Below are 18,411 nucleotides of genomic sequence, written 5' to 3'. Positions count from 1 at the left end.
GATTCATGGTTGTAAATAGAATAGATATAGGAAGGAAGAAGAGGACTAGGAGAGGACAGAAGAGAGAAAGGAGGAGGAGGAGGTAGAAGAAGAGAAGAAAAGGAAGGGAGAAGGAAATGGAGGAAAGAATAGGAAATGAAGGAGGAGAGAAGGAAGGGGGAAAGAAAGGAAGGATGGGGAGGGAATGGAAGAGAAAAGTAGATAAAGAGGAAAAGGAAATGGAGGATAAGGGAGATGAAGAGGAAGAAGAAAAGGAAAAGATGAAAGAAAAAATTGAGGGAAGAGGAAACAGGCAAGTGAGCAAGAAAAGATGGATGAAAAAGACCAAGAAGAGACAGGAGAGATAAAGAAGGAAAGAGGAGAAGGAAAAGAGTAGAAAAGGATGAAAACCAGCAATTCACGCATGAAGGATCTTGGGTTTTTATCTATCTACAAATGAATTTGAGCCAGCAATGTGTGTTGTGGCTACTAGAAAAGCTATTCACTAACAGAATTCCGAGAAGCCCAGAATGAAGGGAGCATTGACCACAGACAGTCCATACCTGCAGAACTATCATAGAAGATTAAGCACCACATTTGAAGAGGACTATTAGCACTAGAGAGAACCCAGAGGAAGGTGACTAAGAGAAGGGCTTGGGAATCATTTTGGATGAAGTGCCATTGAAGCTACCAAGGATTACTCATGTAGAAGGCTGTTATTAAACAGAGGTCCAGATAACATGATCTGTACCAACTCATAAAAGTAGGTGAGATTTGAAATTTTTGGTAAAGCTGGGGTTTGAACCTTGTCCTTCTGACTTGAAAGTCAGCATGGTTTTCACTTTGTGTCCTCTTATCATAGTCTACTTCATGTCTGCAGCAAGAATCCCCTTTATACACGTGATCACCTAGTATTAATTTTGAGAACTCCAGGGAGGACACACCTTTCACCACTCAAGGGATCCCTTCCCACTTTTTAAAATTGTATTTTTTGGGGTGGCTAGGTGGCACAGTGGATAAAGCACCGGCCCTGGAGTCAGGAGTACCTGGGTTCAAATCCGGTCTCAGACACTTAATAATGACCTAGCTGTGTGGCCTTGGGCAAGCCACTTAACTCCATTTGCCTTGCAAAAAAAATTTTTTTAAATAAATAAAATTGTATTTTTTTAATTTTTTCCTTCAATTACATATCAAGATAATTTTTAGCATTCATTTTTATAAGATTTTTTTAATTCCACATTTTTCTCCCTCGCTCCCCTCCCCACTTCCTAAAATGGTAGGCAATTTGGTTTGGTTTATACCAAAGAAGAAACAGATCAAAGGGGAGAAAAAAAAGAATAAATAGGTGAAAAAAGTATACTTCAAGGGCCATCATTCAGGGTCCATCAGTTCTTTATCTGGATATAGATAGGATGTCCCTTTGTGAGTCCTTTTTACTTGCCTTGTATCCTTGTGTGGCTGAGAAGAGCCAAGTCATTCATACGATATTGCTGATACTGGATACATTGTTTTCCTGGTTCTGCTTATTTTGCATCAGTTCCTACAATTCTTTTTGGATTTTTCTAAAGTCTGCCTGCTCTACTTGTTCAGCCATTTCCCAAGTGATAGGCAGCCCCTCTATTTCTAATATTTTGCCACCACAAAGAGACCCACTATGAATATTGATGCACATATGGGTCGTTTTCTCTTTTTTATGCTCTCTTTGGGATACAGACCTAGTAGTGGTATTGCTAGATCAAAAGGTATATACACAATTTGATTGCCCAACCCTTTCCACTTTTGACTAGAGTTCTCATAATTACAAAGTCTTTCCTTTTTATTAAGCAGAAATCCACCACCCTTAAATCTAGCCATGCAAAAAAAAAGAAAGAAAAAAATCACAATGTTAGAGTTGGAAGCAAGCTTAGGGGCCACCTAATCCAATGCTATTATGATATACAAATGAGGAGATTGAGACTCAAGGAAGTTAAATTACTCATTTAAACTCATACAGGTGGGACAGCTAGGTAGCACAGTAGATAGAGGACCAGCCCTGGAGTCAGAAGAACCTGAGTTCAAATGCAGCCTCAGATACCTAATAATTACTTAGTTGTGTTACCTTGGGCAAGTCACTTAGAAAAAAACAAAAGAAAAAAACCCAACAAAACTTAAAATCATCCAGGTGACAGAACCAGTATTTGAGCCCAGCTAATTTGACACCAAAGCTTTATATTCGTACAAGTGTTCTCTTTGCTACATCCACAATCCCCTGTACTTGAACCCTATCAATAAAGCTGTTTGTTTGTGTGTGTGTATGTGTGTGTGTGTGTGTTTGTGTGTGTGTGTTTATGGTTTTAAGTGAGGCAATGTGTTATAAAGGAAAGAGCCCTAGACATGGAGTCAAAAGACCCAGACTAGGCAAGTCATTTCCTCCTGCCTGGGTCTCAGTTTCCCCATGAGGGGGTTGGACCCCGTGGCGTAACTCTGACTCCTGCCTTTGGAAAGCTCTCTTGAGAGAGTGAGAAGCTAGCAGCAGCCAGCAGAGAAGGATTGGAGAGGAAGTGGCCTTTAATTTCGCTTCATCTTCAGGACTCTGTTGGATTGATTGGATGTGGGGAGGCAGTGGGAGGAAAGCCTCCAGCCTTCTCGGGGGTCCTGGGCGTTTGGCCCACCCTTCGGGTGCCCCCAGCTGCCCTCCGGTTGTTGGCGTGCCTGGCTGCGGCCAGGTGCGCGGGTAACCATGACGACGGGGTACCACGACTGCCCCTACTTATCCGGGAGAAAGGAGACTCGCTGCGCACCGCCGGCTGCACCCTGGAGCGCGGCGGAGTCTGACCCAGCGCACGCCCCGAGAGCCCCGGCCAAGCTCTAGGGAACCCCGGAGGCCCGGGAGGGTCGGCCGGGCTCTGCGGGCGGGCAGAGCGCAGGCTGGACAGCTCCAGCCGCCCCACCACCCCGGAGCCGCGGCCGAGAGGTTCAGGATACAGGAGGCGCCTTGGAGATGGGTGGATGAGGACAAGGGGCCAACGCGTGATCCGGAGTCCAGACGCCCGGTGCCCTCCGGCTGCCCAACCGCTGCCCGACGCTGCCCGACAACTGCCCAAAGCTGCCCAACCGTTCCTTGAAGTGGGGACAGTGGGAGACTTTTCTCTTCTCCAGGTACGTCCAAACTCAGGAATCCACAAAGAGCTTGGGGGGAGTGTTGGGGGGCTACACACTTGCCACCCAAGAGGCTAAACTGGGATCTCCCAACCTGATCCAAACTTTGGCTTATCTACAGTAGGATTCTGCCTGTAACCCAATTAGAGAGGCAGAGAAAAGAGAAGCCAAAGATTGAACCCAACCTGAAGATCAGTGAGGGTCTCAGGAGAGAGGCATTTCTTGCCCCTTCCCCCCTCAAAACCCGAGAGAATCGCCTCAAGGAAGCTCATTCCTACCTCTCAAAGGAACCCCCTCTCCCCCACCCCCAAAAATCCTTCTGCCCAAGCAACATCTGTTGGAGAGGAGAGCGCAGAGCATGGGAGGATGGAGCCCAGACAGAATACTATGAAAGGTTAGTGGCTTTCCATTCCAACCGGCATCATCCCGAGCTGATGCACTCAGGATGCAAAGGTGGAGGGTGGGTGGCAAAGTGGGGCAATGGCTAAGGGGAGAAAGAAATTGTGCTGCCCAACCAGGAGGAACTGGGGGGAGATACCTGCAGCTTACAGTCCGAAGAGCTGGCTTTGCGTTGTCCAAAGAAGATCATACCATCTTTACATTTTACACATAGGCAAACTGAGGTACAGAAAAGCAAAATACTAGTTTAAAATCACAGAGCTGGTAAGAGTCAGAAGCTTCTGACTAAAGAAACCGATCTTTTTTTCTACCCTGAGATCCCCCTCTGTTACTGGTTAGACAAGTCACAGCCCCTCTCTGGGCCTCAGTTTCTTTTCTGTAAAATGAGGGAAGATACTAGATGATCTTGAGTTTTCTCCCAACTCGGACATATTATATTCTCTCTTCTAAGGTCCTTTTGAGCCCTGGTATGTTCTCTGTTCTCTGTTCTTTCACCTCAACTCTGACATTCTGAAAGACAGTTATCATCACTGTGTCCTGGGTGGGTGTGGAGGCATGGTCCTGGGGATAACAGATCCAGTTTCTCCAGTTTTTTTTTGGCAGGAGGAGCAGGGTAGAGGGAAATAAATTATTATGTAACATGATTAATATTGCTATATGTTTAACATAGTTATACACGTATAACCTATATTTGATTGCTTTTTGTCAAGGGGAGGGGAAAGGGAAGGAAGGGAGAAAAATGTGAAACTCAAAACCTTACAAAAAATGATCATTGGAAACTGTCTTAACATGTGGTTGAAAAAATAAATAAATAAAATACATTTTAAAAAAGAATTATGTAACTGATCAAGAAGGCACAACATCATTTCCAAGACATCTTTTTTCTTTTTTTTTTTTTTTTTATCAAATGGAGGTTCTTAGACTTACTGACATGCCTGATCTGGGTAACTGGAGAGTTTCCTTCCCTAAAGGAGGCTAGAGACTGTAGGGATCCTCGACAAAAAGCTAAACTGTCTCATTTCTCCAGATCCAGGCTCAACTTCCTCTCATAGACAGTGAAAAGGAGTAAAAAGATCCTTCAGCTAGGAATCAAGAGACCTAAGAGTTCAACCACAATAGCTTGCAATCAGTGGTTTTAAATCAATCGACTAGCAATGACGATATTCCAATTCTGCACTAGAAACAAGAGGCACAAAAGCCAAAACCAAAACTATGCTCTGCATTCGAGGAGCTTATATTGTCTGTATAATGGGCTGGTAGTACGAGGGTAAAGGGAAGGTTATAAAACGAAGGGGCACTTGAGCAAGTTTTCAGACAGCAGACAAGAGCAGATAGAAGAGGAGAGACTGAAAATAAAATGAGAGAAAAGGAATGCTTCATGGGACAAGCTCCTAAGAGAAATGCAAGAGGAGGGGATTGCTCTCAGGATTAGAAGGCTAGAGGAGAACCACATCATCCCCTGAAGGTAGAATAAAGGGCTAATGAAGTTGTAGGGAGGTTGTTCGGGATGGAGGATTTGTGTGAAGGAAAGAAGCATTTAGGAAATGCTTCCCAGTTCCCTAAGAACTGTGGATATGAATATGAAAAACAAGACAGAGGAGACAAGCTATAAAGGGAAGTAACAACCAGAGAGATTTGATTCGGAAGGCTACAGGATTGGTCAGGTGAGTGACTTGACAGCCCCCTTCTAGGAAAAATGACAATATTCATTTGAGTATGTATCTAGAAGTGGAAATGGGCAAGGGGTAGAGGAGAGAAGGCATACATACCTGCAGTGTAGCAAGACAACTGTAGAGATGGTTTGTTGGCAGTAGTGGTCAATCATTTTTCAGTCATGTCTGATTCTTCATGATCCCATTTGGGGTCTTGTCAAAGGGTTTGCTGTTTCCTTCTCCAGTTCATTTTACAGATGAGGAAACTAAGGAAGATGAATAGGGATATAACAGGACTGCAACTGACTTAGATACAGTGAACCAGGTGAGTCACTCACTATTAAGGACAGGGTAGGGAATCAGGGAAATTCTCCAGGAGGAAAGACTACATCCCCTAGGGAATGGTTTTTGTTCTGAGGCCAGCTGCTGGGCTGGGAAGCTGACTGGGGAGAAGATGGTAATAAGTAAAGATGAGGGAGATAAGGAAGCCTGAGAAGATAGCTTCAGTCTTCACAGTAAAGGAGCAGGGAATGTCGTTTGATGTGAGAGGCGGGGGTGGATTTGGGGACTTCAGGAGGAAAGAGATGGTTTTAAAAAATCCAATTCAACATCAATCAGGGAAGAATAAAAGTAGTTGTTGAATCATTTTTCAGTTGTGTCTGACTCTGCACAACTCCATTTGGGGTTTTCTTGACAGAGATAATGGAGTGCTTTGCCATTTCCTTCTCCAGTTCATTTTTACAGAGGAGGAAACTGAGGCAAAAAAGGTTAAGTGTCTCAAATGCCAAGATTTTAAATGGGATGAGAGAACATGAACTGTAGGAGATACTGCCTGGAAGGTTTTGTCATTTCCTGCTACAGTTTTTAGCTTGAACTGGAGAAGGTAGATGACAGGCATGGCCAAGAGTTGGGCATCTGTAGGGTGTAAACATTAGGAGCTAAGAGATTCACGTGTAGAGAATGGTACCTCATTCAATTGGATAATTTTGGTCTCATTGGAACTATACCTAAATGGAACGAACCACTTTGAGACTGATGAGTCCTCTGTTCCACTGGAGGTGACATCTCAAAACAGAGATGACCCATTGGGGATGTTGTTGATCCAGCTTCCAATCAGAGATAGGACTAGATGACCTTTGAGGTCCTTTCCAGCCTTGAGATTCTAGGATATTCTCTTGGTCTCTCCTGGTCCCCCAAGCTACAGTCATCTCCCTCACAGGCTTACTTTATAACTGCTTTGTATGTATCCTCTATTGCATGCAGGGACTATTTTGTTTTTGGCTAAGGATCCCTAACATCTAACAGTTTCCAGTGCACAGTAACTGTTAACTTAATGTTTGATTATTGATTGATTTCCTAATTAGTATTGATTCATTAGTTAGTGAAAAGATCACTGTATTTGACATCAAAGGACCTGGGTTCAAATTCTTTCTCAGTTGTTAACAATCTGTATGACTTTGGGTAAGACCCTTCTGTCTTCTGAGTCTGTTTATTCCTCTGTAAAATGAAGGGGTTGGACGGGATGATGTCTAAGGTCCCTTTCCCCTTTGATATTCTATAACCAACCAATGTTCTTAGGTCTCTCTTAGCCTCAGTTTCCTCCTCTGTACACTCAGGTATTTTAATCCTGATGAACTCTAAGTGCCTTCTCAGCTCTAACCTGTTATGTTCACATGAGGTTCCCTCAGAAATCCAAGAATTCCTTCTTTGAAGCTTCTTGCTACTCTGGTAGGATCTGGTCTAGATGTCTGTCCTCAGTTTTTTCCATTTTACTATGTTAGACTGTTTTTCTCTTTCCACACTATAGAGAGGAGAGAAGTTTACTGGGCTGGTCAGTGTCCTGCAGATGGGAAATTCTCTCTCCATGAATAAGGAAACTGAGTCATGGAACAGCAGAAGGATGACAGCTCCCTGCCATGGGGTGAGTCAGGGGCAGGAATGGCATTAGGATCTTTCCCTGCTGCCTTTCCAACTCTACCACCTGCTTGCAACCCCCTGCTCCATGCCTCCCACCTGCTTACAAATTCCTGTTCCATCTCTGGCCTTCACTAACAACCTCAGAGCTTCCTTTGCAGCCTCTGGGGTTGACTCTCATTTGAATACCCAAAGAAAGGCCCCAAAGATAGAACCAGCATTACCCCCCGCCAAGCTTATTTTACCCTTAAGAAGATAGATTGGCTTAACCAGAAGGACACTGGGCTTTGGGGAAAGAAGGTAAGCAGAATAAAAGAGACAGAGCCAACCAAAGTTTTCAAGTCCCTTATTGCTGCAAAATGACTGGCAGCTTCCCTGTAGCTCCCATCCCTTACAATTCAAGCACAAATGAATCTTGCAGCCTTTCCCAGGTCCACCCCCCACCCCCATGCTTCCTGTGCAAGGGGGGGGGAGGGGAGGAGGCCCTACCAACTAGTTTAATTCAATTCAACAGAATTGGTATTATTAGTAGTAGTATGAATGATGATAATAAACACTTTAGGATTTACATAGCACTTTCCATATGAACTCAATTGATTAGATTATTAAGAGCCTGGCACTAGACTGTCAATTAGAGATAGAAAGAGGAAACAGAGAAGAGCCTCTACTTTCTCTTCTAATGCCTGGAAACAACATGTGCAGAGATGTCAATAAAAAATAAATACTGAGAAATGGTAAGTAGAAGGAAGGAAAAGGATGTGATGATGCAGGAGCTGAGCACAAGAGAGCTAGGGAGATCAGGAGGAAGAGCAGGCCAGGAGAGGACATGGTCTAGTGCAAAGAATCATCGATTTAAAGTTGGAAGGGACCTCATGGAGGATTCTGGACAAGTCACTTAAGCTTTGTTTGCCTCAGTTTTCTCATCTGTAAAATGGGTATGAAAACAATACCTATGTCCCAGACTTGTGAAGAGATAATAATTGTAAAGTGTTTAGCCCAGTACTGGTCGAATAGTAGGTGCACTATAAATGTTAGCCAGGGGCAGCTAGGTGGTGCAGTGGATAGAGTACCGGCCCTGGAGTCAGGAGTACCTGAGTTCAAATCCAGCCTCAGACACATAATAATTACCTAGCTGTGTGGCCTTGGGCAAGCCACTTAACCCCATTGCCTTGCAAAAAAAAAAACAACTAAAAAAAATATAAATGTTAGCCATTATTGTCTCAAATTTGGGATCAGAGATGGAGGTCTGCCCTATTTTGAGTTCTGATGATTAAGCACACTGAGTCTCCTCTTCTCTGGCTATATATCTCCAGTTCCTTCACAGGACATGGACTCAAGGTTGTTCACTAGGCTGGTTACCCTCTTCAGTTTATGACTGTCCTTTTTACACTGTGGTGCCCAGAAGTATAAATAGGAACTTTGTAAATGATTGTTGACAATTTAGCAAACAAGGCATCAGTGATCCATAATGGAATGGGGGTGAAATTAGAATTGTAGAAATAGTTTCAACCTTTACTCTGTCCCTCACTATGTGATCTCTCTGAGACTCAGTTTCCTCATATGTAAAATAATGCAGTTGGAGAAGATGACCTCTATAGTACTTTCCAACTTGTCTGTGAGCCTGTGGTTTAGAGGAGATGACCAGAGTCAGGGTGGATCCCCAGAGCATAATCAGGATTGAGTAAATGGTCAGAGTTATTTGAAGAAAGTGAGTTATAAGATGTCTCTACCTAATCACATAGATCACATACCCTTAGGTCTGGTCTTTTCATGTGTCTGACCTCTTGACTTTCATGTGCTGCCTTGGACCTAGAAGGAGCCACACAACCTGTCAATGACTCATCCTTTGCCAACAATGAGAGCGGCACCCAAGCATCTTCTAGGAACCTCACCTTCTCCTCCTACTACCAGCACTCGTGGCCTGTGGCAGCTATGTTCATTGTGGCCTACATCCTCATCTTCCTCATGTGCTTGGTGGGAAATAGCCTAGTTTGCTTTATTGTGGTGAAGAACCGGCAGATGAGGACAGTCACCAACATGTTCATCCTGAACCTGGCTGTCAGTGACCTACTGGTGGGTGTCTTCTGCATGCCCACAACCCTTGTGGACAACTTGATCACAGGTGAGTAAGGTGGGGGGATCTGGAGGGTGGCATGGTGAAGGACTGGGCATAGTGAGGAAGGAGAATCAGAAGCTGTAGCGTTTGACCATGGCTAGGGAACGCGAAGAGAGAGCCTTAGGATTTGGAGTCACAAGGAGCCCTAGGGACCATCTTACCCATCCTTTCATTTAAAGATGATGCAACTCAAGTGCAGGTCTGATGAATCCTATTTCTCTTCCCCTCACCCACCCCTCACTCAATAAACTCTAGTAGCTCCCTATGACCTCTAGAATCAAATATCAACTTTTTTGTTGACTCTTTATACCTTGACTCCTTCCTGCCTTCCCAGTTTTATTACTCTTGATTCCCTTTACAAAGTCCATCATCCAGTTCTAGGGAGCTGTTTGTTGTTCCTTGCTTACAACCCTCCATCCTCCATCTTTGTACCTGACATTTCTGGAATATTCTCCCCTTATCTCTGCCCTTTAGAACCCCAGTTGCCTTCAGGACTCAGTGGAAAGCCCTCCCTCCTTCTCAGAGTCACCTTTTTAATGCCTCCCCTCTGCGATTACTCCTTATTTATCTTGCATGTATCTTGTACACGCGCACACACACACACACACATACACACACACACTCAGGTCATGTTTCCTGTTAGACTGTGAGCTCCTTGAGGGCAGGGACAGTTTTTGACTTTCTTTGCATTCCTGGAGCTTAGCATACAGCAAGTATTTAATAAATGCTCATTGACTGACACAGGCAGGACTTGGAATCAGGAGACCTGGGATTGAGTCCCGTCTCTGACACTAGCAAAGCCTTTCCCTTCCTCTTTAAAGAGAGAGTGGTGGACTAGCTTGAGCCAGCTTCCCCCCACACACACACTCTCCCACCCCTTAATCAGAACAAGACATAGAAGAGGGGCCGTCTGGCCTCAGAGCGGCTCTCGTGTGGAGGTTCTTTGAACAAGTGTGATGGACCAAAAGATGCCTGGATTATGGAGACCCCTAGAGGTCCAGTATGGAACGCTTCAGAGTTGGGCTCTGACCAGCCTGCCCATGCACCATGGAGGGAATGACTTTAAGCCAGGCCAACGCTTCATGGAGGAGATGGCTTTGGGACAGGCCAACACATCATGGAGGAGATGGCTTTGGGACAGGCTAACACATCAGGATTTCCCTGGAATAGAACAACATATCACGGAGGGGATGGCTTTGGGACAGGCCAACACATCATGGAGGGGATGGCTTTAGGACAGGCCAACACATCATGGAGGAGATGACTCTGGGATAGGTTAACGCATCATGGAGGGGATGGCTCTGGGATAGGCATTCATGAATCACCCACTGTCTGTAAGACCTATGTGATCCTAGGAAAGTCACTACCTTTGATTGACTCTTAGACTGCAAAACGGAGGGGGCGGTGATCTATATTGAGGGAGGCGTTTCCTCATTAGGGGCTCTTTATATCAGTGAAATCAAATCACAGGCCTGGCTGTAGGCATTAGACAAGTCCCTTCCCTTTTATGGATCTCAATTTATTCATCTATAAATGGGTAGGAACTTATGATGTAAAGTGCTCTCCACTTCCAGAGAAAGAACTGATGGGGTCTGAATGCAGATTGAAGCCTCCTGGTTTTTACTTTATTTTGTGTGTGTGTGTGTGTGTGTGTGTGTGTGTGGTCTGTATGTATCTGTTTTTTTTTTCACAACATGGATAATATGAGATTATTTTCTGCATGACTGCACATGTATAACTTATATAAAATTGCTTGATGCCTTTTTGTTTGGACTTTTTGGCAAGGCAATGGGGTTAAGCGACTTGCCCAAGGTCACACAACTAGGTAATTTTTAAGTGTATGAGTCAAATTTGAACTCAGGTCCTCCTGACTCTATGACCAGCACTCTATTCACTGCACCACCTAGCTGTCCCCTGTTTGCTGTCTTAAGAAGGTGAGAGGAGTGGGAGGCAGGAAGAGAATTTAAAACTCAAAATTTCAAAAAAAAATCTTAAAAATTGCCTTTACATATAATTGAAAACGATTATTAAAAATTTAATTGGGTTGGATCTAATGTAATACCCTTTCCAGCTCTAAATTGATAATCCTTTGAGTTACTTTGGGCTCTAATTACTCAATCAACAGACTTGGAGGCAGGCCTTTTTCAGGTTTTTTGTAATTGCTCCTTATTTTTCTCATCTCCATTGACATAGGAAGCCCTTTCTTCAAGTGCCTATTTTGGCCTGAGATTGAAGAGAGGGATACAAAAAGAATCCAGATAGTCCCTGCTCTCAAGGTGCTTACAATCTAGTTAGCTACAGAAGTAACTTATTCCCCTGGAGGTCTTTTGTTTTTGTTCAGTTGTGTCTGACTTCTCGAGCCTATTTTGGGGTTATTATAGCAAAGATGCTGGAGTGATTTACCATTTTCTTCTCCACTCCTTTGAAGAAACTGAGGCAAACAGGGTTAAATGACTTGCTCAGGTCACACAGTTAGGGAGTATCTAAAGCTGAATTTGAACTGAGGTCTTCCTGACCTCATCCTGCATCACCTAACAGCCCTGCCTAGGAGGCCATACACTCTTTTTTTTTCAAGGCAATGGGGTTAAGTGGCTTGCCCAAAGCCACACAGCTAGGTAATTATGAAGTGTCTGAGGGTTTGAACTCAGGTACTCCTGACTCCAAGGCCAGTGCTCTATCCACTGTGCCACCCAGCTTCCCTGGCCATACACTTTTTTTAAAATTTATTTTTATTAAAGGTATTATTTGAGTTTTACAATTTTCCCCCCAATCTTGCTCCCCACCCCCACGGAAAGCACTCTGTCATTCTTTACTTTGTTTCCATGTTGTACCTTGATCCAAATTGGGTGTGATGAGAGAGAAATCATATCTTTAAAGAAGAGAAGTCTAAGAGGTAACAAGATCAGATAATAAGATATCTGTTTTTTTTTTAATTAAAGGGAATAGTCCTTGCACTTTGTTCAAACTCCACAGCTCCTTATCTGGATACAGATGGTATTCTCTTTTGCAGACAGCCCAAAATTGTCCCTGCTTGTTGCACTGATGGAATGAGCGAGTCCTTCAAGGCTGAACATCACTCCCATGTTGCTGTCAGGGTATACAGTGTTTTTCTGAGGATCAGTTCATGCAAATCCCTCCAGGCTTCCCTGAATTCCCATCCCTCCTGGTTTCTAATAGAACAATAGTGTTCCATAACATACATATTACCACAGTTTGCTAAGCCACTCCCCAATTGAAGGACATTTACTTGATTTCCAATTCTTTGCCACCACAAACAGGGCTGCTATAAATATTTTTGTACAAGTAATGTTTTTACCCTTTTTCATCATCTCTTCAGGGTATAGACCTGGGTATAGGTATTGCTGGGTCAAAGGGTATGCACATTTTTGTTGTCCTTTGGGCATAGTTCCAAATAGCTCTCCAGAAGGGTTGGATGTGTTCACAGCTCCACCAACAGTGTAATAGTGTCCCAGATTTCCCACAACCCTTCCAACAATGATCATTATCCTTCCTGGTCATACTGGCCAATCTGAGAGGTGTGAGGTGATACCTCAGTGAAGCTTTAATTTGCATATCTCTAATAATTAATGATTTAGAGAATTTTTTTCATATGGCTATGGATTGCTTTGATCTCCTCATCTGTAAATTCTGGCCATACACTCTTAAAGAGGCTTTCTCCAGCCTTTCCCACCGTGCTCTATGGGCACTAAGCAGTGAAGAAACTTTGTTCTTCTGCCTTAGAACTTGAGGACAGGGCTTGCTTTGGTTTTATTTATCCCTCTTATGTGTCATCCTGACCTATTTGGCTCAGCCTGGTAAAATCTTACTAACTCAGGGTTAGCTGTCTTTGAAAACAAAATGAAGTCACAAATGAGGGGAGAGGCCAATGCAGGGTGGGGTTCCTGTTCTGCTCTTTCCCACATAAAGTTAGGGTAGAACCAGAGCAGGAACTAGAGAGTTTGGTGCCCCAGGCACGTTACACAAACCCGCCCATGTCCAAAAGCCCAAAATGCACCTTCTCAAGCTGACAGGAAGGCCAAGAGGGAAGGGAGCCTTCTGGGAAGTTTGCTAGATGACCATCCGTGCAAATCAAATGTTAACCTCAGTTCTTTCTCAGTTTCTGAGAAATTAATTTGGTCTTTGGCAAAGCTCCATCATCTCACTTGGTTATTGTTCCTTCTTCCTTTTCCAAGAAGACCAGACCAATGATGTCACCAGGCTCTCAATTCAGGCTCTAAGGTGGCAGAACCAAAAGCAAGTATAGTGGAAGACTTGGAGGCAGGCCTTTTTCAGGTTTTTGTAATTGCTCCTTGCTATTTTTCTCATCTCCATTGAAATGGGAAGCCCTCTCTTTCAACTTCTCCAGTGAAGGAAACCACTCCTCATTCTTCTCCGATGACCCATACCCAGAAGCCTCTTTCACTTTCACTTACCATAATTGTTATGAAATCTTTCCTTTTACTGAACTTCAATTGTTCTCTGCAGCTTCAGTCCCAGCTTAACCCTGGGAAGCCCATCATAGGACCATGAAGTCCCAAAGTCTTCTCTTTTTCATGTTCAGTCTCCCCAGTTCTTTCAAGCCTTCCTCCCATGCTGGTTTCCTGGCCTGACCCTCCTGATTCCCTTCACCATGATGCTCTGCTGTTCACCAATCAATACCCTCCCTAAAACACAGCCCTGGAACTCAGCACAATCCACAGGTAGGGTCTGCTCAGACAACAGGCAAAGAAAAACCATGAGATGGGAACATCCTAGGATTTGGAGCCTCTGTGATCCTCGCCAAACCACTTTCTAGATCTCGGTTCCCTCTTCTAGAAAGTGAGGAAGTTGTTAAAGAGGATTTTCAAGTTCCTCTAAATCTATGAACCATGACCCTTACTAAGCCCATTGTGAACAAAGCGTCTTCTGTTATAGTGTGATTTAGCTCACTCTAGCTTTTGTTCACCACGTTACACTATACTCCTATTGAACTTGCCAGTCACTAAGACCCCCCCTCCTCTTTTTTCTCATGAATTATTATTTAGCCACATTCCATCTTTCCTAAATATGTTTAATTCCTTTTGTGACCCCCCCCCAGTGTAGGACTTTACATATGACCAGCCCAAAGTCATATAGCTAGTAAGTGACTGAGGATGGATTTGAACTCAGAAAGATGAGTCAGTCTTCTCAACTCCAAGTCTTGTGAGCTATCTACAGAGCCATCTAGCAACCCCATTGATCTCTATTAAAGATCATCATGACTGATTCACCCCAACTCTAGAATTGGAAATGACCATCTAGTACAATCTTCTCATTTTATAGATGAGGAAATTGAGGCCTATGAGGCTTAGTATCTTCTATAAGATCACCCAGGTCATAAGCTTGACCCCAAGTCCACTGACCTCAGAATCAGTCCTTATTAGCACCCTGTCCTGTGGTTCAGTGTGTTAGCCATCTCTCCCATTTTCTTCCTACTCTTTTGACCTCCCTAAGTCCATTTCCTTCTCTATGAAATGGGAAGCTTAGACTAGATGGCTTCTGAGGCTCCCGCCAGCTCTCAGATCCATCCTCCTGGGATCTCTGCCCTTCCAGGTTGGCCATTTGATAATGTCACGTGCAAGATAAGCGGCCTGGTCCAAGGCATGTCGGTTTCGGCTTCAGTCTTCACCCTGGTGGCCATTGCTGTGGAAAGGTGAGTAGGTTTGGTGACCCATAACTATGACCCAGAGATGCAACCATTTCCCATCATTGGGAGCCCCTTGATGAATCCCCCAGGAGGAAAGACTGAGTCACTGTGGTCCAGAGGCTGAGCTTCATAAGATCCTGTTGTTTTATCAGGATCTGTGATTCCCTTGATCTGGGGGGGGGGGTTCTTTTATGTAATTTGGCATTTCCTCCACAATTTACCACCTTAGAGAACTGTCTGGGGCCCTAAGAAGTTCATGATTAATGCAGGATCTGGGCTCTAGAACTGGAAAAGACCCCTCTTGTGATACAAATAAGAACCCAAAACCCAAGAGAAATGGAAAATAAAAACACATCAGTGGTAGAAATGGGAATTGGATTGGCCTTCTTAGACCCCAAATCCAATGTTCTATTGCACAAAAAAAGACAACCATTTAAAAATTGGGTTCATGGTAAGAATATCTTTATTGTTCCTGGTGGTGAGTAAAGAGCATTTGAGTCTAGTTCTCAATGGACAGGAGTATAAGAGCAATCAAATCTTTGAGCTTAGGGGAGAGATGCAGGCATGGAGTTGGAGATGGGGATGACAACCATTACTACTACTACCATCACCACCATCAATCTTGCTGACATTTGGCTGGTGCTTTAAGGATGACCAAACTGCTAAAAGAACCAGCCCATTTCAGTGTTATCATGGGGAAAGCTCCTTGTAAGGCTGGAAGGGCAGATATCAAGATCTCAGATAATTATAATTGTCATTATTGCTATTTTTCTTTGGGGCTTGCCACCACCAACAGTTCCTGTTTCTCCTCCTGCACAGGTTCCATTGCATCGTTCATCCCTTCCGCCAGAAGTTGACCCTGAAGAAGGCCCTGGTCACTATCACCATCATCTGGGTCCTAGCACTGACCATCATGTGCCCATCAGCCATCACTCTCACGGTCACACGGGAGGAGCACCACTTCATGGTAGATGCCCAGAACCACTCCTACCCCCTCTTCTCCTGCTGGGAGGCCTGGCCTGAGAAGGGCATGAGGAAGATCTACACCACGGTGCTCTTCTCCCACATCTACGCGGCCCCCCTGGCCCTACTCATCATCATGTATGCCCGCATCGCTTTCAAGCTCTTCAAGTCCCGGGACCCCCAGTCGGATGAGGCTTCCATGGAGAGGCAGCACGTGTCCAAGCGGAAGGCCAAGGTTGTACACATGCTCATCATCGTGGCGCTCTTCTTCACCCTCTCCTGGCTCCCTCTGTGGTGCCTGCTGCTCCTCACTGACTACGGCCACCTCAGCGAGCAGCAGCTGTACCTGGTCAGTGTTTATGTCTTCCCCTTTGCTCATTGGCTGGCTTTCTTCAACAGCAGTGCCAACCCCATCATCTACGGCTACTTCAATAGGAATTTCCGCAGAGGCTTCCGGGCTGCCTTCCAGACACAGCTTTGCTCCCTCAAGTGGGGAAATCACAGGGGAACCTACTCTGAGAGGCCTGGTGGACTCCTGGCCGGGGGCCTGCGCAACCGAATCTTCGTAGAGGTACAACCCAGTGATTCAGCCCTGCCCACTGAGTCGGGCCAGAGTGGCGATGTCCAGAGGATGGGAAGCTTCCCCCTGCGGAGCGTTTGGATGGCCCATCCCCGGCTGGTAAAGGAAGACCTGGAGGGTCAAGGCCGTTCCCACATACCCCTTAGCATCCCAGCATGGGGCAGCTGAGGTAGGTGGCAGCAGCTGGCAGCAGAGACTCTTTGGGTTGGATGTACTTGAATGAAAATGTGTTCATCAAAACTACTCAGCTTTCCATTGCACTTTAAGATTTACAAAATGCTTTCCTCTCAACTGACCTGTGAGGTCATTTTCATCATTGAAACCGAGCTAAAAGAGAGATCTGATTATATCTTCTTGGAGGACGACCTGGACCTTTTTTGCTACAGGTTAGGTAGCACCTCACATGCCACCCTTGGCATTGGGTCTCTTCATAATGAAAGTCAGTAGGATGGGAGTTCGAATCCAGCCTCAGCCACTTGTCACTTAGGAGCTGTGTGATCTTGCGCAAACTACTTCACCCTGATTGCCTTGCATCCAGGGCCTTTTCCAGTCATCCTGCTTCATATCTGGTCACTGGACCTAGATGATTCCTGAGGAAGCATCCGGAGGGAGTACCCCCCCCACACTCAAATCCAATTCATGAGCTTTTTGTGGCATCACCTCCCTGATGTCATGGTCTTCTTTGGGAATGAAGAACAAACTTCATAATGAAAGTATTCTATCTCATCTTGACAGAGGCAGAGGGTCTTGGCAAGGGGAATAGCTTTGTCCAAAGATACACTCTCAGCATTGGAGCTGAGATTCAAGCCCAGGTCTCCTGAGTTAAGGTCAAAGCTTAATTCCTCTCCAATAAAGGGAACTCTGTAGTCTTAGTTACCTCTATCATACCAGTGACACCTGGTTTGGGGACCCAGAGAATGTCCTGAGATTTCCAGGTTGTTGGGCTGAGGCCAGAGAAAGGAAGAGGGACCTAGGTCTGTTCTGACCCTCATTACCAGAGCTGGGGCAGCTATTGTCAGACCTTGCCACCCAGCCCTGTCCTCCTCCACACCCCGCAATGAGAAGAGAAAGGCAGCACAAAGGCTGCTCTTGGGAATCGTGTATGATTTCTGCTAATTCTTGTAAATGTGAGGTTGAGAAGAAAAGGGAATTGTTAACTCCCTTAGAATCTCTGAAGCTCATTGGGACTGCAGTCATTTCCTGAAATCTGAGCCCTATCTTGAAAATCCCTGGGGTTTGGCAACATGTCAGCCATTTAGATTTCTGTCCTGGTCCCTAAAGGACTGATGACCTAATATTTCATCCTGGATTAGACCCAAAGTCTGCTCAAAGGAAAAACACAGGAATTCCCTTGTCTACACCTACTCCCATCATCCTCGACCTGGAATGTGAGCTAAGACATCCTATCCTGTTTGTATTTCTAAAGGGACTTCTCTCCCAGGAGAGTTTCACTGTTGGGTTTCAATTCAACAAACATTTATTAGTCAACTGAACTAATGTTTATTGATTGTCTGACATGCATGCAGCAATGAGTTACATAAAGATTTGTTTAAAAAACAAAAAAGGGTGTTGGCCTCAAGGAATTTAGACTTCTATCTAGACAGAGTTCCAGGATAGAGAATACCAACCCTTGTTTTTGAAGAAAATAAGGATCATAGAATAAAGCCTCAGTTAACTAGAAGTTTTCATTTATTGACATTTAGTTTTATGAAAGAGAAAATAAGAAAAAATTGAAAATTAGAGAAGTAGATTCTAAGCGAATATTTCAAGGACCTGTGATTTGGTCACAGGGTCACTTTTTACTTTTTCCAGATACTTATTCCAGGACTTAGTTGCTATGTACCTGAGCTGCCAAGGTTAGGACCTGGTGAACTGATTTCGTTTGGACCTTCTCTGGACTTAGTTGGACTGTTCCTCAGAAAACAGACAAATAGCATGGACCTGGGCCTACATTCAAAGCTTTTCCAGTTTGGTAGTTTCTTCAGATGGGTTCAGCTTCTGGGTT

The 18,411-nt window shown here is 44.5% G+C and overlaps 1 protein-coding gene across 1 annotated transcript; it reads left to right on the top strand.

Moving 5' to 3' along the window:
• Positions 1-7,052: 7,052 nt before the first annotated feature.
• NPFFR1 (neuropeptide FF receptor 1) lies at positions 7,053-16,574 on the top strand. Its single transcript, XM_074236164.1, has 4 exons — positions 7,053-7,089; positions 8,896-9,204; positions 14,770-14,869; positions 15,683-16,574. Exons 1-4 carry the CDS (start codon positions 7,053-7,055, stop codon positions 16,572-16,574), a joined length of 1,338 nt encoding a protein of 445 aa, XP_074092265.1.
• Positions 16,575-18,411: the final 1,837 nt, after the last annotated feature.

Source organism: Macrotis lagotis, chromosome 4 (genome assembly GCF_037893015.1).
Source record: "Macrotis lagotis isolate mMagLag1 chromosome 4, bilby.v1.9.chrom.fasta, whole genome shotgun sequence".
In the NCBI taxonomy this organism is placed as follows: domain Eukaryota; kingdom Metazoa; phylum Chordata; class Mammalia; order Peramelemorphia; family Peramelidae; genus Macrotis; species Macrotis lagotis.
The sequence above is the reverse complement of the archived record's forward strand: the minus strand, read 5'-3'. Positions and strand labels throughout refer to the sequence as shown.